Source organism: Plectropomus leopardus, chromosome 17 (genome assembly GCF_008729295.1).
Source record: "Plectropomus leopardus isolate mb chromosome 17, YSFRI_Pleo_2.0, whole genome shotgun sequence".
In the NCBI taxonomy this organism is placed as follows: Eukaryota; Metazoa; Chordata; class Actinopteri; order Perciformes; family Serranidae; genus Plectropomus; species Plectropomus leopardus.
The window spans coordinates 6,964,202-6,988,295 of record NC_056479.1 but is presented as its reverse complement, the minus strand read 5'-3'; the positions used below and the strand labels follow the sequence as shown (position 1 = coordinate 6,988,295).

Here is a 24,094-nt window from a genome sequence, read left to right as displayed (position 1 = left end):
ACAAATGGCTGCATTGGTGGGGTGTGTTGCTTCAGGTACTGGTGATGGAATAGTATTTAGGAAGTCCATTTTCAGATCTGTTAGTGCCGAGGCTTATCAGAAGGCGTAACATTGCACAACAGTTTGTTGTACTCTCAGATGATTTTGTAACTCTTGGAAGTTCTCACAGCAGCTATCATTGTCGCTTTTATCGCTACAATTTTAAGATAAACAGAAATACAGATAATCTACCAGGAATGTGTGCTTGCTTGTATTTAATTGACCGCCACAGACACTTGCTGGAATACAAGCACATTGCATTGTGTTAAAAGTTGCAGGACAACCTCTGAGATAATGCCACAGCCCTGTGTTGATTTCCCTGCGAAGCTGATACAGCATTCCTGTTGAAATGAATGAGGGGGCTGCATTTTTCTCACGCGGAGCTACTGTCAGTCTGAAAACAGGACTCATTTTCTGTTTGTGTCCTTTGTTATAACATCACAGTGAAATAATGTGGGTTATCAAAATCCTTGGTATTAGTTGTAATCTTCAGAAAATCTATATACTTAGTAAAATTTCATTTAGATTAACCTTGACAAAGAATGTTATTTCAAGAAAACTGGGGGGAAAAAAACTGAAAATATTGCTTTGCAAACAGGAACACTGGTATGCACAAATAGCCAAAGCCAAATAATTTATTTATTTTTAATTTGTAAGTGCAAATAGCAGTACAAAAAATGAAAAAAAAAAAAAAAAACAACTAACAGTCACAGGTTTCTAAAGGTAATCATAGTTTGAGGCACAACATTAAATAAAATACTTGTTGCAGGGGCCCAGTTAACATGTAACACTTAATACCTAACATGCAGTGGAGAATTCAACTTAATCAACTGTCATTTTTTTTCATGTATATCATAATGTTAAATTCATCTGTCACCTGTATGCCTGAATACAAAGTCAGTCTTCAGTCTTCACTGGGTACTTTGTGCTGAGCTTTGGTTTAATGACTTTGTTTGGATGCAGAGATTCTGTCTGTGAAAACTTTTATGGAGGAGTGGAAGGAACACACACTCACACCAGGCACCAGGCTCTGGGTGCTTTGAGCATCAGCTCTACAACCTGTGGGAAAAATGAGCTAAATGTGCTAATTATAGTGCTTGTTAAAAGCCACAGATATTTATGAGTGTTCTCTACAACCTGAAGATGATAGAGATTTGTCATAAAGGGTCCATTAGAGTAATATATTATCTGACCTTAACAATTATAATGCACAACGCTCCAGGGTTTATGACGTTGACCTAGGGCCATTGTAGGTTTAAAAAAAAAAAAAAAGAAGAAGAAAAGTGGAGCCGGGGACGGCGGTAATATTACAATAAAAAAACTCAGAATTTTTTTAACAATTCAAGTCTTAAATGTACAAGATAAAAACTCAGATTTTCTCTGACATCAAGTCATAAATTTACAAAAAAATCCTCTGAAATTCTCTAAGATAAGTCACAATTTTATGTGGAAAAAAACCTGAAAAATATTAATGAAATCTATCTAACTCAGAACATTTACATTGTTTTTTTTTGTTGTGATTTGTAAATTTAATTTCAGAGAATTTGTTTTTTTTTCTGACAAAAATATGACTTTGTAATCTTAGTAAATATTTGATTTTTGTCCTCTGTATATTTACCAATTTATTCTCAAGGAATAGCCAAGTTTTTATCTCGTAAATTTAGTACTTCAATTGTGGAAATTTCCGACATAAATTTCAGAAATTCTGTGGTGGTTTTTTTGTTAGAATATTACTCCCTCCTCTTGCTCTTTATTTTTGTTTGTTGTTTTTTTTTGTTAACTTGAAATGGCCCTAATTTGCCATCACAAGGGTTTAATACTCTATATTTAACTCTATTTGAATTCTCTTAGTGCCTCCCCATATACATAATAATAAAATTAAACCTTTGCAAAGGTTTTCATAGTGAAATACTGATCAGACATTACAATTTCCCAGTCAATAAAATAACTAAGAGTGCCTTAAGATGACTTAGAAATTTGATTTCAACAGTATTGGGACTAGGCAGGTAACAAAGTCCTTAAGTTCTCATGCAGAATAAAAATAGTGTGCCTTGCAAGAATGCAAATCTGCCATCCGACTCATGGTCAGTGGTCAGAAGTAGCAATTAATTTTAATTAAGCTGACAGCAGGAGTGATTATTGTGATTGTGTGCTCTTGGATTGCAGAGGAATGGAAAATAGTGCTAAACAAACTAGCAAATTGCACACCTCCCAGGTGCCAGAGTAAACAGAATAGCACCCACTTCATGTCTGTGTGTATTCAGCTTGGCAATGTGGCCTCAATTAGCACGAGGTGTGAAACAGCGTACGGAGGGAGATAAAGTGTGTGAAAGGTGCATTGTGTTTTCTGAATGACACTGTTACTGCTTTCTGTCATTGATAACCTTCCACTGGAGATGGGTTATCAAGCCTCAAAAGTCTGCTTGTATTATTTTGTTAAAAAAAAAAACAACAAAAAAAACTCCTAAAGCAGTCTAAAGTATCTCAGGTCTTTGTGGTTTGCTCTTGCATGGATGACAGCTATCAGGATCATTGAGTCTTTTCTGTTATGTGTGTTTCTACCTGAGCGTGCCTTTTCTTGGTACCAGCCCTGACGCTGCCTGCCAAGAGAGAAGTCTGCTTTTCCTCACTAAATGAGAAATCAGCAGGGAAGGCTACAATGACCTGTACATGGCTCAAACAAGGAGATTCAGTTTGAACACATATCCTTAAATGCAGGTTTAAAAGTCTTCTCAAGAAACAGACCCCGCAGAAAAAAAGGTCATTACATCTGCCCATTTATTAGCCAAAGGGAACTGTGTTTGGTTAAGAATAAAAAACTCCTCAATTAAGCAGGCGTCTGTCTCAAGTAGCCTGTCTTTCTAAGGAGGAATATTTCACTATCAAAATGTTCCTGTGGTAAAACAGTAGGAAGGGATTAGAAGAAACAAAAACAACTCAGCGTTAAATGAGCTTGGCAATCCTGATGACACTTAATGAGAACCATATTTGGACTTCAACCATGTAGCCACATTAAAAATGAAATATTTCCAGTGGGTGAAATATTATTGAACATGCCTTTTTTTTTTTTTTTTTGAAAGTCCCTGCAAGTAAATTCAATTTCAGTTGTCAACAAGAAACGTGATTGATCTCAATCTTTATTTGCGTTATGCTTTAAAATCATCACATTTTTGTGCACTGAATGCATTTTAAGAGGCTGACATTGGGTTTATCTGTAATCTGCATGTGAGTAGTTCACTCTGCACCATCCCACATGTGAATGCATTGGATTGAGCCTATCTGTCAAGCATTTTTGGGGAGCGATAGTTTATGATACGTGCTGGTCAGATGAAAAATATAAGGGTGACATTTTCCAGACTTTTCACCATCATTTACCGTAAACTAAATGAGTCGCTCAAGTGCTTGTGTGAATTAGCTCATTCAAATTGAAACAGAGATGCATTTATCTAAAGCGGATGGTTTATGGCTGATGTAGCAGCTGGCTAAGTTCTTCCATTAAATTATTTTTCAAAGAATGATTCTCTGAGCATGAGTTTAGACAGGTTCGCAAATTGTGATACTTTCCATGGCTGCCGCTTAGCGAGCGTTGTTTATTTGGGAGCTAATTTGGCCGGCTTTATTGAGAGGCTCGCTGTGGCACCGTTACAGGCAGAAATATTGTCCCTACATGAGTTGGACACAAGCAGTAAATACACTGCAAAAAGTGTACTTAACAGGCCATTCCATCTCATATTCAGGCTGTAAATTGTGCAGTTCTACAAATAAGGGAAAGGTTCTGCTAATTGGGTGATATGACTTTGCTTGGTTTAGGTGCAGTGTGGTTTGTTTGATTGTCTTGGGCCATGTGTTATAAAAGCAACTAGACAGGTCATTCTACTTTCAGAAAAATACGCTTTAAGGCTGGGTTGCACCAACAAGCATTAATTTAATCTTAGATTAGTTCTAAAAGTGGGTTGAGTCTGTCTCTCAGCTTTCTTTGAAAAACTTGATTATTTTGATGAATTAATCTGAAAAAGGCAGCCATTGTAAAAGTTTAACCTCCTTAACTGTAGGTTTAAAGTTAACCCTAAATCAAAGTTTGAACTGGAGTTTAAAGTTTTGGTGCAACAGAATTACATTTATTCCATGTTTAGAGTAAAACTAAACTGAGATTTAAAGAGAGGTTTAAGTCAAATCCCTCCAAATTTTGAAACACATTTAAAGTTTGGTGCAACAGAATGTAACATTATTTATTCAGGTTTAAAAGGGAATCCTTGTTGGTGCAAACCCACCTAAATGAAGAAATTCATGAGCAAATTGAAATGTGTTTATTGAAATCTGGAAAATGCAGAAAAAAAGGTGAATTTGAAAACACATCCTCCTCCTGCAGTTCTCTCCTCTCTGTCCTGAGCCCCTCCCACATGGAGACCACCACTACATGCTACACACAGTGTTTCCCATACATTGATTTATCTAATCATATTTTGTTATATTGTGGTACAGAGGTCATTCACTTAGCCCCTACTTGGCTTGCTCGCTCTTTCAGACCACAAATGAAGCAATAATTAACGAGCTAACCATCCCACAATCCCGCCCCGCTTCCCACTGCTGTGGACTGCTTCCTTGGAAGGAGATTTGTCAGCAGCACGGGAGACTGACCTTTTGTCGGCGACTGTAGCAGCTTGAATTCAGCCAGCACAAACCTCTCAGCACCGGGTGTCACAGCTGGTTGTTGTCCCGCTACAGTACGAGGTCTAACCTTTGTAATGGCAGCAACAGAAAGTTTTATGCAGAGACTAGCAGCTGTGTGGTCTCCCAGAGCTGTGGTGTGTGCTGGCTGGATTCAGATTGCTGTGGCCGCTGACTGGGGTCCATCCCCGGAGCTGCTGCCCGCTCTCTTTCCAGTAAGGTGGTCTGTAGAGGCAGGGGGCGAGGTGGAGGGCACACTGTGCTTCGGTGCTCCACCTAACGTTAGCTACATAAACATGAATTTGAAGCCGCAGCTGTGAGCTTTTGTCTTTGGTTTGCAGAAGGCTACAATAGTAGCAACCTTTTTTCTCCATCTCTGAAACTATTTGTTGATAGTAACACTAGTTTAGTTTTTGTTTGTTGACAGACTCTCTCTTATAATATCTCTTTTTGATATATTTTTGATAAGTCTGTCTTCCTTTTTTGGGTTGCTTTGCAGTGTAGGCAGTTGTTGCCAATTCTGGAATAGAGACTTCTAATTCTCTGCCTTTGAATTAGGCTTTCGAATTAGGATTTGCACACACAACTGCATTTGCAAAACAGCCAATAGGAACACCCTCTCTCTGAAATAACTTGCGATTGGCCCAAGGTGCTGTTTTGGGCTAGATTTTCTAAAGCCTGAAAACTGAACCAAGGACATTCAGAAGTCTGTGTTCTTTGAGACAATTTTAATTACAACATGCTCAATTAAGCTAAATAAAAGTGCTTACTCCAGCTTTAACACACATCTCTCCATGTGTTTTCCTCTAACTCCTGTAACTTTTATTCCTCACTGACAGTATATACCAGTATCTGCTTGGTTCAGCTCTTTATTGAACTATTTGTTTACACCAAGTGAGACATTCAAAACCAAGACTTCATGTTTTAATGCTACAGTTACATCAAATTGAAATAATGTTTTGAATCATTTCGTCCACATTTCCCCAAAATTCAGCCTGCCATGTTTGATATCTTTTCAAACTTTTGGACCTCCATTAGAATTTTAGATAAAGTTCGGCAGGTTTGACCAATGTTTGCCTGCACAGCATGATTTTGTAATGACTGACCCACAGGCTAGCTGATGCTTATTATGGGCTTAAATAAAAATTAGATCTGTGAATAAAATAAGTTTTGCAGTTTTGCTTTATTTGACAAAATAATGCAATTAATTCAATTCCCAGAGTAGATAATGTCCCAACAATAGCTGAAGATGTTGTGTATTTTAGTGGGATACTATGTATTTATTTACATGCTATATCTAAAAATAAAAAACCACATCAGGTGGGCATTGGGCAAACTTTTGCTGACCCATGCCTTTGATTAAATTTGTTTGTTAAAGTTAAAGTGGTTGAAAAAATATTGTGATCCTTTATTAAGGTTAAAGTAGTAACTGCTGGCCAGAGCAGAACATGTAATGGAGAACTATCGTATAAAGCAGTCATGTCCAAAGTCCAGCTTGGGGGCCAGTTGTGGCCCTCAGACTTAAACAGCCCTCAGCTTGTTTTTCAAAATATACTAAATGATTAACACAATATGGTTAACCAAACAATCATACAGTTTGTAGACATACACTAAGGAAATAAGTTGGCGAAACTAATGTGCTTTAATAAACAGAGAGTAAACAAGCAAATGAACAATTCCCTGACACCATTTTTTTCTGCAAGGTAGCTGACATGGCCATGGCAAAGAATCATAAAGTTTACAGTAAGGGGTGCTGCTTTCAGGAGCAGTGGGGAGTTGAATGATTTTTTACGTAAAGCTTAGACAGTTGCATTTGTGTAATTTGTATGCGATTTAAAAATAAAACAAAACAAAACAATGACAAAAAAGCATGATGCAAGAAACAGCTGCACCCCTGGTGTAAAGTATCTTAAAATGGAAATGGAAGTGCCTGAAATTTGCACTGCAGAGTTACTGTTCTCATTTTCATTTTTTTTTTTTTTTACAAAAAGTTTTGGATGCTGTGGGAGGCTGTGGGAGGCTGTGGGACTCTGTGGTACCTTTGGGAGCTTTGTACTGACGGATTCTCCAGATGAAAGACTTCAACAACCATTCCCACTGTGAGACTGATTTAAGGATGTCTGGAAAACCGACAGGGGGCGTCTCCTCTCCCTGCACAACCCCCCCACACTCCCCACCAGCCCCTTCAGTGCGGTGGAAGAAGGAGGTATTGGGGATCTCCTCCTAGACAACAAACCCACATTCAAAGAGGGGCACACGAATTACGTCACGGTTCGTGTGGAGAATATAACGGAGGTCGCGGGTTACGCTCAGCGCTTTTCTGTAGAGGAGACAAGTGGGATCATCATGCCGAGCCCGCGCGCACGGAGCCCGAGGAGAGATCTGAGCTTTGTCACGCAGTTTGTCATTAAAAACAGTTTTCACTAATGCTGCTGCGGATGAACTTAATTTCTGTCTCGGATTTTCATCATGGGAAACTGTGAACTTTAAGGGAAGAGGTTTGGATACGACCCACGCGTAATTGCGCACAAGAAAGTGGCCCATTAGCAGCTCCCCGTGCGCACTGATCTCACCACTGGATCCTCTGATATGGATCAGTCTCAACAGTGTGTAGCCATGTATCTGCTGGTGCTCTCCCTCGGACTTCTGATGGACAGGGGGATTTGTCAGCACTATTACCTTCTCCGGCCCATCCCGAGTGACAGTCTGCCGCTTGTGGAATTAATAGAGGACCCGGACCCGGTCTTCGACCCCAAGGAGCGGGACCTTAACGAGACCGAGTTGAAGAGCCTCCTGGGAGACTTTGACAGCCGCTATTTGTCCGTTTTGCCGCCGGTGGAGGACAAATACACTGGGAACGACGAACTCGATGACTTCGAGGTGCAAAAACCCGGTGGAGTACTGCCGAAAGAGATCCGCGCGTTGGATTTCGACGTGCAGTTCGGCAAGAAGCTCAAGCCCAGTAAGAAACTGAAGCGGCGGCTGCAGCAGTGGCTGTGGGCGTACTCGTTCTGCCCGGTCGTGTACACGTGGACCGACTTGGGGAACCGATTCTGGCCGCGATTCGTGCGCGTGGGCAGCTGCCTCAGCAAAAGGTCGTGTTCGGTTCCGGAGGGCATGGTGTGTAAACCTGCGAACTCGACCCACCTGACGATACTGAGATGGAGATGCGTGCAGAGGAAAGGGGGACTGAAATGCGCCTGGATACCGGTGCAGTACCCGATCATCACAGACTGCAAATGCTCCTGCTCAAGTTAAAACATTGACTCTAAATAATAAATTATAAGCTCATTATTTTTGTGATTCTTTTTTCACGTGCACTACCGAGTGTAGGAATGTATTTTCTGTATATGCGGTGCCATGCAGTTATATATAGCTCCCTGTACAAAGTCAGTATTATTTGTAACCAGAGCCTACTTTATTTGTGGAGAATATTGGTTATATATTTTGTATTTATGGAGATATGGCGCATAGAGCCACGTAAGAACTCCCTGTTTTCCATATTTGGGTGAAGCAGATCGACCTCAGAGTTCAACGTGGATTATTGATACAGCTGTGTATCAGTGACTTGTTTTATCCTGTAAATTAAGGAAATGTGCTATTTATTCTTTATATTCGTACAATAAAACAACACTGAAATGACTTTAAATGTTTTTTTCCCTTTCATCCTTTTGATCACTTGTGTCCCATTCTGAAGGATTGGATACCTTTAAGTCACCTGCCACAGTACGCACATGAAGTTCTCACGCTAACACCATTTTACGCATCAAGTACTTTTTACAATCACACACTTATGTACTGCATCATGGTATCTGGTTTACTCCGTATTACAATGTATGCGGCAACACTGGTGATTATAGAAAGAAAAGAGGATTTGGTTGTGAAGTAAAGTATTTCTGGATTTATTGGACAATAATCCAATATCAGTGTTCGATTTACAGACAGCATGTGGTCAATAGTTCTCTCAAGTTAACTAACACTATCTTATCACTATAAATGTGTCAGCTATAAATCACAGCCATTACATGCTGATAGGAAGAGGCAGAGATTCAGTGATTGAAGGAATCAGCAGCTGCTAACAGCTCTCATTCTTTCATCTGCTCAACTCCTCCTCCCCATTTGCAGCCCAGCAGGAGCTGAGCTGAGGCGAGGAGCTGGGAGAAGTGCAGGCTGATGCTCCTCATGTCTCTCCTACTGAGTGAGACCAAAAAATATAATTTATCTAATTTTCTGTCATTAAAATCACAATGTATAGGCGGTTCATCAAAGATTAAATCCACAGTGCGTGGTGGGTGTCTCCTGTGCGGAAATAGAGTTACACTTAGAGAAATTCAAACTTAATTGATTGATGGATCGACAAGTGATCCGTCAAGAAATACCACGATAAGCACTTAGCAGCAAAAGATGGAAATAGAAATATTAATTGAATTAATTAAATAACTTCAACTCCATTACACTTCAGCAGTATTGTTCTTTTTATTCCAATACATTTATTTCACAGTTATAGTTTTGAGTTACTTTGTAGATTTATATTTTTGATACAAATGATCAACTCATAAAATATGATAGTCAGTGGTGGAGGAGGATTCAGTATACAAAGTATATAAGTAGCAATACCAATAATAAGAATAACAAATATGATCCTGAAAGTAAATTCTCATTTATGTGTAAGTAGCGTACAGATTACAGAAGTATCACTGGCTAAATTTATTAAATTATTATTATTATTATAAATACTTTCATTTGTAATTTATTTTTTTAAGACGCGACAATGTACATTAAACCACATTGAAACAAATGTAAACGCACCCGACCACCTTGCTGGGGAGCAAATTTTCATTGGTGGTTCCTTGCCTGATGTTAATAGGCATCCTAAAATTATTAAAATAATACAATATGCAGAAACAGTATGTGCAATGGTTAAAGACAAACAACATTAAAATAAACATACACACAATACAGTTAAACATGTACACGTTAAGCATATACAACACAATTTGACAATGTGCAGATAAAATCCAAATATCAGATGCAGGTACAGTATGAATATAGTCATTTTAAAATATGATCAAATTAACCTAACATTGGTGCTGACACTTTTGGTTCTCCATAAACCATTTATTAACATGAAACTTAAATGAATAATATGATGGGGACTCTCTAAGTAAGTATCAAAAATAAAAGTACCTTTATTAAAATAAAAGTACCCTGATAATACAATATTGAAAAAAAAACAGCTTTGTAAGCAGCTTTTAAATGTTGTTGCTGGTGGAGTTGGAGTCAGTTTTAGCTATTTGATATAGTGCAGATATATTGCATTATATTTTTTAAACAGATTTTTTTGTTAGTTAATGTAAAACATAATATAATGGAGCAAAAAGTGGGGCATTTCTCTCTTCTGAAATGTAGTGGAGTAGAAGTACTTGAGTAAATATATTTACTTAGTTACTTTCCACCACTGATTTAACTACCTGACAGTATATAAACTTGTTGAAATGGGCTCCAGCATTCCATTATTGTAATATGGAACACCCCATGTCTGCTCTGCATGTTTGTTTTCATATATAGCCACCTTTAGCCATTAATACCTCTATACTTTTTCTTAAGTAAAATTTTGAATGCAAGACATACAGTATGTATGATAGTGCTACTTCAGTGAAGTAAAAGATCTGAGTGTGTCTTCCACCATTGTGTAATCGGTGATTGCTTCACATTTGGCAGGCGGGTATCTTCCTCTCATTTTACTACCACCACTTAACCGCTATTTCTACAGAATCTGAATCAGAAAATGCCAGTTAATCTCTTAAACTCTTGAACTCTTCCCTGAAGATTCTTTTAAATTTAGGTGAAAAAAATATAACCCTTCGTTCATGGCACATGATGCCATATTGTTAACGACTGCAAAGTCACATCAAATAGATATATTAAAGACTGTCTTATGCATAATTTTATTAGAATCTCACCCAGATATTATTTGTGTATTATTGGAAACATTGGGATCTTTCCCAGAGCCTTAAGTACTGTGGGTTTAAACAAAGTTGGCCCGTCAACATAAGTTTGTAAAAACAGAACCGCTGATGGGTTATGACAAATTTAAGAGGTAAAACTAATATTTTCCAATAAATTAGTTGCTCTAATCGCCTGAGTTTTTTGTAGCTGCTTCTCCCTCACACTGACGAAAGACAACTCCCCCCTCCCTCTGTGGGGTAGACTGTGGGGCACCAGAAAGCCTGTGTTTTGTTTCAGTTGTGTTTAGTCAGTAATGATGCTCCTTAGCCTCAGAGCCAGCTCTGCACATACACACGCAGCAGACAAATCCCTGTACTTGTCACCGGATAGCAACGTAAGGGCGAAGATCTCCGCTATACAGCTTAAACAAACACAATAAATAGCCCTTGATGTATGAGTGTGTGTTGGATCCTCAGTGTTTGACAGTGATCCTCTTGTCTTTTCCATGATACAGTTTGTCCTGTAGCATAAAGCTCATGATGGTCAGGCTTTACAGTTGACAAGCTCTGTGGATATCCACCTATTTCGGGTTTTGTGTGTCATAGTCGGGTGTTAAAGGATTAAAGGCTAGTCAGTTAACAGCTGCCTGGAAAAATACATAATCAGATAATACTTTCTCAGAGTTTTTACCCTCTATTGTATTTTCACCTGATTTTGTCTTTTATTCAGTTCTGTCACCAGTAGAAAATGCACATATCATATCAACATTTCTACAGTGATGCTGCCAAGCAGCAGATCATCGCTGACCACTGTTCGAGACTGACAAAAAACAACACCAAATGTTTGTTACTGAGACATTTGTGCATTTCTAGCCACAATTATGGCAATTAGGGCATTTATTTTTTGGAGACATTGGGGGTGCTTTCAGCCATGGTTATGGCACCAAAAATGGGTATTCTTCAGTGAGACATTGGGGCATGTCAAGCCGCAATTGTTGCAAGAAAACCAGGTATTTTCTAGACATCAGGGCATTTACAGCCATAATTAGAACTAAAACTGTGTGGTTATTAGTGAAAAATCTGGCAATGTCAAGTCACAGTTGTAGAAACAAAACCATGTTTTAGTGAGACATCACGGCAACTCTAGCTACGATTGTGGCACTGAAATCGGGTGCTTTTTACTGAGATATTGAGGAATTTCATACAATGATTGTGGCACCAAAAATATTTTTTAGCACAAATTTGTGGCATTTCCAGCCACAATTGACAACAAAACTGTTTTTTTAGCCAGACACTGGGGTATTTTAGGACCAGAACCATGTGTTTTTTGTGGCAAGACATTGTGGCATTTCCAGCCACGACTGGTGCAAAAACAGTGTTTTTTAGTAAGAGAAAAAGAAAGAAATGTAGCATTTCAACATATCTGTTACATATGAAATGCACAAATGTTGCTTATCTGTGGTTTGCAGAAATGTAGAATATCAAAATTTATTTTGGCAATTGGGTCACCATTGCCAAAATAAAATGTTCACTGAGGTGGACAGGTGTCCTGCCAAGTGTATCTCCATTTCCTTGTGTAGTCAGTTCACTGTAAACCTTTCAATATCTCTTGTGATTATTTTTACAACCATATAGTCAAGATTTTGCCTCAGGTTTCTATCACATCTGAGAAACACAGGTTTGTCCTCTTCAAGTTTCTGTCCATGTCTCCCTCAGTTTTCCTGCGGTGAGTGCAGGCAAAGTGCTGATGCCGGTCAGATGATTTGTGTGTGGAGTAATACGTGTTGACAGAGCGCTCGGTGCCTGCTAATACCAGCTGCAGACTGGAGGATGCAGGGCTGCTAATGCCCTTCGTCACTTCTGAGCTGGCTCTCAGCTCTCAGCGTCGTCGCTCAGCGTGCCGCTCGCCGACCTCAGCTTTCCGCAGATCTGTTCAGACTGAGATACCCAAAGATGTAATGCTTTTAGCCACTAGTAATCCATTAACTTAATGATCTCTTTGGGTATGGGCTCATTTTATTGCCTCTCCCCTCCCTCCCCCCTCCACCTAATCACCTTTCTTTTTTGCTATTGAGATATTCTGAAGCCAAAACCTTGGTGCTGATTAAATTCTCCTGCAGGCTTCAGATATTTCCCTGATCAAAGCAAACTTCTCCTTGTTAGTTTTGCCAACAATATCAAACATAAGTCGCGCATTTTTCTTTTCAGATGATAAAATTAGTTTTAATAACTTTGACTGGCTCATTAATAGGCCAAAGGTAGTTTTTCTGGCACTTTCATTAAGAATACAATAACAAGCGAAGCATGCGGGCTAAGTTTGTAAAAGTCAGATGGTTGAGTGATGTTTATTCAGTGAAAATGAGAAATTGCCAATAATGCTGCTAAACATTTGAGCACATGAAAGGATGTGCTGTAATGATCAGGTTTGAAAGCTCTGAATACATGATCACCACTGTACTTGGGCCACAGCTCTATAATAACACACAATGTTTTGTGCTTTTATGCAGTGATGAAAGCTAAAAAATACCTTTTGATCTTCATACCGCTGGTAACCCAGAGAAATGGCTCTGTTGTGAGACCCATTATTTAAACTTGAAAAAATAAATCAAAATTCAACCAAGTGACGAATTCAGTTCTAAATTAAATTCTAATTTAAAAACTTAATTTGGAATGAATGACAGTAACCTGCTATTTTTCCATTCACTTCCTGTTTAGGTAGAGTCTGTCTTTACCTGCTTTAAAACAATTTATTCAATTTGCTCTTTTTTAATTTATTTTTTTTTAAGTCTTTAGGTTGAAAATAAGATAATTTATTACGGCCCCTTATATAACCTTAACCAAAGTAGAACAAACATCTAAACTGATGGTTTCTCCATCCTCACAAACGTGTGCTGTGCAGAGAAGCTTCATTTGAAGTTTCAAAATATACTTAATCGAGTTTAATATGTGGGAAATGTTAATCAACAACAGCAAACTACTCCAGACATAAGTTTCCTCATGATGAATTAAAGCGGACATAATTTACAAAAAAACCAAACACATTTGGTTTGTTTTGACCAAAAAATCTTTACTCAAGTCCAACTTTCTAACTTTTTTTAATACATACAATAAAGGAAATAAACAAGATTAAACCTAAGAAAATAACCTGCATTGCATTGATTTATAATTTGTCTTAAAGCTACAGAAAGATGGCTGTGGAGGAGAGTGTTTGTATTTCTCCTGATTTCATGTCACGAAACTTTCCAACAAAGAGAGAAACCCAGTAGATGAATATTTCCTTTTATGAGGGCTGAATTATATTTTTAAAGATTTTTTTTGTTGTTTTTCTCCTGGTAATATAACACCTTTTGATTCTGTTTTTAATCTGTGAACTGACATCTGTCATAAACCTATGTGACCTATTTTAACTTAGATTTCATTAGTATGTCAGTAAGGACAAACCCTGCTTTAACGACCCGAGTGATGTGTCCGCGTACATCTGTCAATATGAACAAATATAAAGTGGTTGCTGTCCAGATGTCCAGCTGTGGCTGTAGGGAAACATGCCTGAATGAAGGCAGGTGTTCTAACTTTTTTTGGCTTCCATTGAGCAGTGAACAGCTGTTTCTTTGGTTCACACAGCTCGCATATGAACCTGACACTGGGCTAACACCTCATCTTTTCCTTCAATCTTTTAGTTTATTGTCAAATAGAAGGGTTTTATGCTTGTACCTTTGTTGAGTATGACCTACGTGTGTCCTGCCACTGGCAGTTGGTTTCAGTTGGGTGTTGGTAACAGCAACCGTTACTGGCACTGTTCCATAGCAGTTCCTGTTTTAACTAACATGAGGCATTTTTGGACCAAATTGTTTTGGGGAATTCCAGAAATGAACTGACTTCTTTTTCTTTTCAATGAGCTGTTGTTTGTGTTTTTTGTCTGTTGGTAACAGGGCTAAAAGGGTTTAAAAGTGGTAGCTGCCTTGGCTGTGTCAGACCAAATCAACATACAGTTACATCTGGTCCAATCAATGTAGCATCAGTCATTGTTCCTCTTGTGCTTAGAGAGTACCTACTCTGAAATAGGAGCTAAAAAAGTTCAAAGCAACGTTTCAAGAATTATGATTGTTCCTAATTTTTGCAGTGCAGACACAGCAACATGGGAAGTTCTTAGAAGTATGTTCTTAGTATAATAAAAAAAGTTCCTCCTCTCCGAAAGTGCCAATTGGTACATCATGGATATATAAAAACAACTGGATCCAGGATTGGAGGCGGGGCCGTGTTCATTCCTATGAAATTTGCTCAATGGAAGCCAAAAAAAGTTAGATTTACAGGCATAAAATTACCAAGACCTTCTGGTCCATAGAGTAAGCAAACTAGTGTTTCCTATAACCCCCCACTGCCCAACCACTCTGTCTCAAGCTTGCTCACATGATTGATTGTCAGAGGATATAATGATTTAAATGAGAGCATTTAAGTGTTCGTATATGGAAGTTGATGTACCGACCTATTTTTCCCCCTCAATGTATAAATAGTGATAGGTACAGTACCGTTATCATGTGCTTGATTCTTGTCATTCAAGTTAGTGAACTCATACATTGAAAGGCCTCAGTACACCTCAACCAGATCTGGATCCTCCTTACACAGCTATTTTTGTATCTTTTCACATGTCCAGACAAGTGCAGCGTTATCCTCATTTGAAGATTATCACATCTCACCCCTCTTCATGACTTTGGAAGTTTATCCTCTGCCTTTGAATTTATACGTTCAAAATGGCTCTTTGTTCTTAGCTTTGTTTCAAGTATACTCATGCCTGAAGAAATCCTTTTAATTTCATGATTCGGTCCTTGGTCTATGGCCCAACTTTGTACCAAATCCCATCGATATCTGGTAAAAATATTTCTTGAGAAAAAGTGCTAACCAACCACCATGATGGCAAAATTTTTAGAAGAAAATGTCCTGTAGACATTTTTAAATTTTAGTTCCTGTCAGTATGTTTAATACCATTGCTTTGTAAAAAAAAATCAACCAGTATTCTACTTATGTCTTGTATTTTCACTGTGACTATGTTTTAAGTAATAAAAGCATCAGTATTATATGTTACATGAAGTTAGAGAGATCAATGAGCACTGAATATGAGAAGTGCTTACCGCTGCCCCGCCTGAGCAGTTTGTTGGTGTGCAGTCCTCGGAAAGGCAGACACGTCCTGTCAAAAGTTTTATTTGTTTGGTAAAGGATGCTGTTTGGCATGCGGCCCAGCTCATTGTGCTCTCCCACACATCAGATAATTGGAGGCTTTTGAAATATCCTCTCTGCTGCTGCTGCTCCCCGTCCTGGTCACGATGTTCAAACCGAGATGCGTGGCAAGGTTGATGTTGATTTTTCCAGCATTTTTGTCCGCTGTAAATTTCACCGAGCTGGGTTTGATGACTTGTGGGGAGTGATCCTGCTGTTTGATGTCCAGAGCTCGTTAATCCAAACCTCATCTGGTATGCAAGGTCAGACCCTACTTTGATGTGCACGGGCCAGCGCTGCCAAGTCTAGAGAGTCGAGAGGGCACTGTTCATTTGAGAAAGATCAGGAACTGTAGCAACCCTGACACATTTTGGCTTTTGTCCATCAACTACTGTGAGGATGAGGTCTGGTTTGTTAAAGGGGCCTCTTAGCTCTCCAGCAGCTGAAAGCACACACATGAACATTTTCCTGAGAAGCTGAATCAAACACAAATCTTTTTCCAAACACACAAAATAATCAGAGGAATGTGTGGAACTTTTATGTTTTCCTCAGGGAGCCACCAATGCAGTTAATAAAATGAGAGCTCCATGATAACACTGAATAAATAACCAAAATATTAGCGGGTATTAACCTGCTGCTTCCATTTATTCTCACCATAATTGTCTCTGTGATAAAAACTGCTTTTACTTCTGCCATCACTGAACTATATGACAACAAAAAACAAGCAATAATTAATAGTTTCGTTAATAATAATAATTAACAGTTTTGTCTCGTAAGGGCTATTGATTTGCAAGAGCTCTAAACCTCTTTGCGTCTTTGGTTCAAGTTCCTTGGAAACAGAGAGGAATGAGTTGAAACTGTGTTTGTTATGTAAAATAAAGCAACAACGGCCCCCACTTTGCACCCAGCACAGGAATTCACTGCAATTAACTCTTGAGCGTCACATGTAAATATGAAGGTTTGGGGCTCCGCGGGCAGGCCGGCGCTCACTCACTCACACACAGGGGATCCTGGGCCTTTGTTCTCCCGGGGCTTTGGCTGGCCGCCACACTGCCTCAGTTGGCGGCACCTAGCTATAATTTTCTCACAATGGCTGGCGTGTGAGCCGTCCATCATTTCTCTCCCGTGTCTCCCTATTTCTCCCAAGCAACCCCTCCCTCCCCCCTCCCCTTCACTGGCACCTCTCATGCCTGGAGCATGTTCAGGTTTACCCGTTCCCATGTGCTATCACCGTGTTATCTCGCACAACTACACAAGCCGCCTGAGGATGTTTATTAATTCACTCTCTTCACACTTGGCTGTGGTTTGATCTGATGTAAAGTGTCTAAAGAGATCATTTCTGCAAGTCTGTGAGATTCTCAGATGTACCTCAGGATTTCTGCAAATAGTTTCCAGGCCCACCCTGTTTTTGATTTAGCCCCTCACTTACAATAACTTCAGACAGTAATACCAGGGAGTACTGCTCTAGTTCTTAAAATACCTTTCAGTATTCTCTTGATACCAACAACAACATTTTAGAAAAAAACAAAAACAAACAAACAAAAAACGCAGGGTGCAAAGAAGGTCTCCACAGCATGGCTTCAGAGAGTGATTAAAAAAACAGCCAAGCTATTTGATGACATTTGCATTTTATGGCTAATAATTTGTCGATATATAGGTAATATAATATATATATAGGTTTGGACAGTTGCCTTTTTTCCTGGAGTTGCACTTATTCTAGATTTGCTTATTCTAGATCTTCAGTTAGTGTAATGTCGTGTAATTATTGGTCATTCAGTCACTCAGTGGTTAAAGGGATTCATTTAGGTCCACCATGTAACCACAGCATTGGTTTGAATCTGGCCAGAGATTGCTTATTGTTGCTTCTTCGCCCAAACCTCTTTCATTCTCTACTCTTGGTAATAAAGAAGAAAAAATAATAATATTCCTAAGAAAGCAATGTGAGAAGCAACCAAAAAGCTGGGAGGAAGCTGGAAGCCTCCCATCACGCTGGATCGGTTTTGTAACTACAATCTTATCTTAAGGTCTTCATCCTTGGCCAGAGGTTTTGGTTCAGGAGGGTTCAGGACAATTCATGTTACCTGGGATTCCTGGCAGCATTAGGATGGTAGGAGGCGAGGTGTCTGGTGGAAAATTGGGGATAAGTTCAGTAGCTTTCGTGGATGTGCTCAGCTGGATTGTCTGACCTTCTCTTTGTTCTCTGGGTGTTGAACATTACATGGATTCACTCCAAAGTGTTGTTCAAACAAGGTTATTCAGGAATTTAGAATACTTAATATGCAGGAGACTGAGAAGCGTTTCTGCAGATGAACACTGTGTGTTGCCAGCCATATTCTGCATCTTATTATCATGTCTAGATATGTCTGAAGAAGTCCTGCTCTAGTAGGATGGATGCTGTTTCAAGGACCTGCTTTTAATAAGCTTTTCATAAAATGTATTCCTTCCTAAACTTTGACAAGGTAGTAGAGGTGCTTGCCTAAATCCCCATTTGGGCCTACCCAGTGTAGCTTTCTCAGCAGCTGAACTTTGTCTCATCTTGCTGGCACACCTTAAAATGCTGACAGTCCACTGTTGACCACTAAAGGACAATGGGCCCAAGTCAGGGCTGTTTTGCTGCAGGAGCAGGCCATAATGTTGGAACAAAAAGGGAAGAGGGGAACGAGGGCAGTCAAAAGAAAATTGTCATTTGTCAAGCAGAAGCTTCCCCAGGATTAAGTCTCGTTTTCAGACATCTCTGCTGAGAGTTTCACCATGTGGTCATCACAAAATTAAGAAAAGAGAGTGTGAATGCACCAATGACAGTTTTGGCAGCCTTACTCGCAAGCAGGGTTACCAAAAGTTTGTGAAACATAAAGGTTATCAGGAGCAAAAGGCCTCCAGCACCAGAAACTGAGACTGAACCAACCTCGTGTCTCCATGCTGATGACAGAGCACCCTCATTAACACGCCTGTGGGTTGCTGATATAATTGCATTCTGTCAAGGTGCTGCACAAACATGTCAAATAAATACTGCATGTTTCATGGGCAGGACTGGTACTTACTACGGGCATAATCCCAGATTTCAGCAATGAGAATTAGGAATATTTCTCTGTCGTGAAGATTAATGTCTTCATTGTGTTTATATCTCACTTGTTGCAAAGGAAACTGATTTACAAGTATCTCCCGTGTGACCTGCAGGGTCTAATACCCGCAGTGCATTGATTTGGCTTTTACAGGCGTTTCCACAGTTATTGCTTGTCACGAAATAGTTCAAGCACCACACTCCTCCTAAAACCACAAATTGCCGCTTTTACTTTTCTGTTTGTGTAGGAGGTAAACAAACAAGATACATCATGTTAATTAGTGAGCTTTAGGTGTTGGTGAGCTTTTTTTTTTTCATGTTTGAAAGAACCGGGCAAGAAGTTTCCCCCTGCTTCTGCTAAAGACAGCTTCAGATCACACACAGATTTGACAGTGGTACTAATTTTTTAATCAAATGCTCAGAAAGACAGCAGATAAGTGCATTTCCCGTAAATGTTTAAGTATTTTGATAATTTAGACAGATTTTGTGGACACAAAGTATTTAAAAGGATAGAGTGATTTCTTTTTTTTTAAGTGGGGTTGTATGCGATACACATTCAGTCAGTGTATTACATACAGTAGATGGTGGTCGGCACACCACCAGTTTAGAGAAGAAGGCTGAAGTCTGACACAGAAGCTAAGCAATGTGCTGTTGTAGATGGGGGTCAGCAACAAAACAGAGGTTACGATAATGTAACCCTAGTTCTTTATGCACAGGTGGAGCTGTCACTGGACTCTTCAGTGTATGATGTGTACTTGTGATTAGAGGAGTATTACCTCAAGAGTCTAGAAGAGGACGGAGCCTGTTTGAGACGGGACATATTTTAGCCACTCAAAGAAAGTCCTACAGAAAAAAAAAAATAAAATCAGTTTACATGTATGCTATATTGCAAGTATTTTAATTGCTTTGCCTTTCAGTCACACAACCTTTTTCAAAAGGCTAGCCGTTAATGTCAAATTTCTAGTCAGTATATTTATAAAGCCCATTCTCAGAAATAGCAATCGGCCTCAGAGGGCTGTACAGCATACGACATCCCTCTGTCCTTGGACCCTCTCAGCGAGTAAGGAAAAAGTCCCCCCAAAAAACCTTTAACGGAGAACAAAAAAGGGCCTCAGCTTCTTATCTATGCTCTTGCCAGAGCCACTAGACTCCACTGGAAAAAAAACCCAATAATTTTAACTCACGGGCTGCTGGTCTACCTCTGCTTCAATCAGTTAGTTTCTTCTTTATTGTGTGAATCCAAGTTAACCCTTTTAATTTTTGTGTACACATTTTTTTGTTGCTGACCCCCCCTACATTGGTAGATTGCTTAGCTTCTGTGTCTGACTCCAGCCTGATCTCCAAACTGGGGGCCTGTCGGCTGACATCTCCTGTATGTAATACATTGGTATTTTGTAGTCACTTTTGCTTCACATTCACATGCATTTACAAATGTGAGGTGCCTATTGTTTGCCCCTCAGCATCCTCACTGGAACAGTGCCATGCTCAAGGACATTTTGTTGCGCTGATTTCTTCAGTTGTTCTGCAGATCCAAACTCACAAACCCTCAGGTCTTAAGTCATTTTTCTCTGCCTGTTTCCGTGAGCAAACTGCTGCTGCCTGAACAGAGAGAGAAGAAGAGAGCTTATAAAAGAGAGGAACAAGGGAAGCAGGCGGCACAGTTTGGAAGCATACAGATTTATCACCCAGCCATGGAGTGGAAAGAAGTGCTGCTCGTCTGGAGAGTGGGTTTCCACTTCAGTTTAATTCAGTGTGAAGTGTTTAAGACATGAGTGTGGTTTGGGGAGATAGATGGGAAAGCCAGGCTTTTTTCCGATGAGACTGACACCTCGCTCTGTATTCTGATCTGTAATGAACTCTCTCGGTAGTATTTGCAGCAGTTGGTTGTCGACAAGCTTTAGTGGTAATTTGCTGCATGTTGATTCAGTATTTGAAGCGTGCCTTGTTTTGGTTTCGAACTTCAGATAATGATTTACTTTTAGCCGATTACGTTTTTTTTTTCTGACATGACTCGAAGCCATTAGTTTTGAATTTTCATTGAAGCAATATTAATGACAGCTGCTATGTTCTGAACACATTGAAGTATTTTAGGTTATATCCGCCATCTAGTGGTACAGATGTGTGCAGATGTTTTCCACAGCTGCACTCAAAGTGTAACTTATTCTCTTCTGTCTGTCTCAGTGATGATGGAGACAGCATGCAAAGTGCAGCACTGCTGCGGTCCATGATTAAAATGCACAAGTGTTCAGCATGTTAACTAATATTAGTGCAGGGCATTAGCAAAGCTTTTATCTGATATATTTAGATCTAAGGCTAACACTAAGGAATCTGTTTGAACAGTTTTATCATGATAAATCAAGAGCTCTTAAAATAGTTAACAAAAAAATTAGTAGCCTTATTCTGAAGATTTTATAGCATGATTTTGGCTGTTTGAAGACAATTCCTCTGTGTGATAAATCTGTGCTAAATGGCATGTTTGATGAAAGTCGAATGACTTGGCTCTCACATTCTGAGGTCATTGGCACGTTAATGGCTGCTTTATTACCATGGCATGTTAACCTGAAGCACTGCTTGCAGTCTAAGAAGAAGCCGAGGAGCTGCATGAAAATGATTACACCGCAATTATATCAGCCACTCTGTTGCGACTCCTCGCTGCCCAGCTGTCTGCCGCCTGCTGCCAAGAAATGGATTAGTTTCACTGCTCCTCTAATAAGACTGTTAGACCAACAGCGTGAGCTCAAATAAATAAATGAAAGCTGCAGATAGGGGGACAGAAATAGATTAATATTGTCAGACTGCAGCGTGTGTCTTCATCCAGTCATAGCTGGAAAACTGGCAGAAGCAAGCGGAGATTCTCATTATCTCGGAAGAACAGCGAACAGCCAGAAGACTCTCACCACGATCAAAACCTGTCAAACGTTCTCACACAGGACAGGCCAACGTCAAACAGAGAGTGTTTTGTATCCCCGGAGGGCAGAGGTACAACCCAGGCGGTAATAAAACTCAGGCAGACCATGTTGGTCCTGTAAACGTAATCTGCAAAGTGTTAATTACAACCTGGCGCCTCTGTGAAGCTGTGTGTGCTGGAAGTCAGCTGAGTCGTCAGCGGCGTCCTGATCTCCCTCCTAAACAACACGGCTCGAGCCATGGCGACAGCCTTGGAAACGAGATTTTCGCTCTGTTGATGATCCTGTTTGAATGGGCTGCTTTGAACAAATTAAGAGCCAGTCAGATGCTGTGTTTGTGTGACCCCTTTCTCCTCAGGGGTGGGGGGGGGGGGGGCACAGCCAGAGATCCTGTGTTGTTTACTGTCATTCATGTGAAGTGCTGAGGGTTTGTGTGTTTACCACACAAACCTCCTCACAGATGACACTCAATGAAAAAGCTCTTTAAGGTGCTGCATTACGGCCCACACAGCTACGAGAGGCAATAGTGCAGATATGCAATGATTAACTGTGAATAGTCAACTGGCTGAAAATTAATTGGCAACTATTTTGATAAGAGTTTTTGGTCGTTCTTCAACAAAAATGCCAAACATTTTGTGGTTTCAGCTAGTTTCATCTTTGGGTTTTGGACTGCTTGTCAAATAAAAAAAGGGAATTTTGGAGACATAGCCTTGGACTGGGTAATTATAATGATCATTTAATGGACCAAACTGTTAACTGATTAATCAAGAAAAGATTTGACAGTTTCATCAGTTATGAAAATAATCATTAGTTGCAGCTTTAGATGGCGGTCCTTTTTTCATACCTTGTGATTATTTACATCCATCAGCTGTCAGCTCTGTTTGATCTTGAAGAGCATAAAAAACAGTTTTTATGTGCTCGCTTTGTTATTCAGGAAATTCATCCCTCCTCTCTGAGGTGCGACTTAATTCAGAAACCTCTTTCTCCATCTACCACTCTCTCTGCGGCCCCAAAGGACAGGGTTCAGTCAATGAGCCCCTCTCTCCGATTTTGTTATTTTGTTATTGTGTAATGGCCTCCAAAGGTTGAAGGATGACTCCTCTACAGGTCTCCCCGAGGAGCAAACCCTCTATCTAGACATTAATCTACTGCTGTGAGACAGACACGCTTGTTTAGCTAGCACAAAGCCCAGTAAGCTGTTGTCTCTGAGAAAAAGCTGGCCGTCTCCAGAGCCACTGGAGGCTGCGATGGCTGGAGCCAGAGTAATGACCTGTGAAATTCACCGATAGAGTTGTCCTGTTGCACACAGGTCTGCCGGCACCGGGCCTTGTTCGTGGCGTGCCGCTGATTTATCAGCGCGCCTCTCCTGGTGCCATTGGCTTTATGGGGTTTTATGTAGGTTGACCATGGGACCCCAGTTTTGTGAAAAATAATCTAGTATTCAGGAATGTCAAAGCTTGGGAAGAGGTGCAATCATGATTTCCAAAGGAACAGCTTGACAAACCTGTAACGCATCTGTTGGAATGCTTTTAAACATGCTACACTTGTAGTTTTTGTCTCTACGTTATCAGATTAAATTGTCAGTATTTGAGCCCCATTTCCACAAGTGTATCATAGTAATGGTTTCAAATATTTACACTGCTTTGTCCTGTGAAATAGTCAATATTTTCTCCCCTCCTCAATCAGATTAGGATGTGAGGCTGAAAGTTAAGGGCAGGAGCCTTTGAAGGTGGTAAGGAGAGTAGCTGTGTCTTCCCCAGAGCAGATTATGCTAAGATCAGAGGAGCAAACTTCCCCGCTGGCACCTTCTGTCTGGTAGATACAGTTTGACTTTGTTACCTCAGTTTCACAGCAGAGGGAGATTCCTCCTTATTCCTGCCCTGTGGGTGTTCAAAGAAACTGCTCGCTGGAAGAGAAATAGGTTTCTATGTCAAAAACTGCTTTTGTACCATATCTCTTCATACTCCTTGTTGTACTTTCTTCTGTCTTATTTTTTATTTAAATTCTCCACTCCTCTCTGCTATTTCTAATATTTATCATATAGTATGATTCACCATTAGTGTTGTTATTACACTACAAACATGATAGATTTCTGAACTTGACACAGTAAAAACCATGATTTACAGCATGATATCTGTAAATTTGCATCAACACCTAAACCTAGTGGCTGTGCGATGCTGTAGAGTGGTGCTTTGAGCAAAATGCTCATGCCAGCTTGCTAACGTGCTGATGTTTAGCAGGTATCATGCTTAATATGTTCC

At 39.8% G+C, this 24,094-nt stretch overlaps 1 protein-coding gene across 1 annotated transcript; it reads left to right on the top strand.

Annotated features, from left to right (window-relative positions):
- The first annotated feature begins 7,050 nt into the window (after positions 1-7,050).
- Positions 7,051-8,227, top strand: nog1 (noggin 1). The gene has a single exon (XM_042505694.1). It carries the CDS (start codon positions 7,297-7,299, stop codon positions 7,963-7,965), a length of 669 nt encoding a protein of 222 aa, XP_042361628.1. The 5' UTR covers positions 7,051-7,296; the 3' UTR covers positions 7,966-8,227.
- The last annotated feature ends 15,867 nt before the right edge of the window (positions 8,228-24,094 follow it).

Excerpts from the sequence above, each read along its gene's own strand:
- nog1 (XM_042505694.1), top strand. The coding sequence starts at position 7,297 with ATGGATCAGTCTCAACAGTGTGTAGCCATGTATCTGCTGGTGCTCTCC.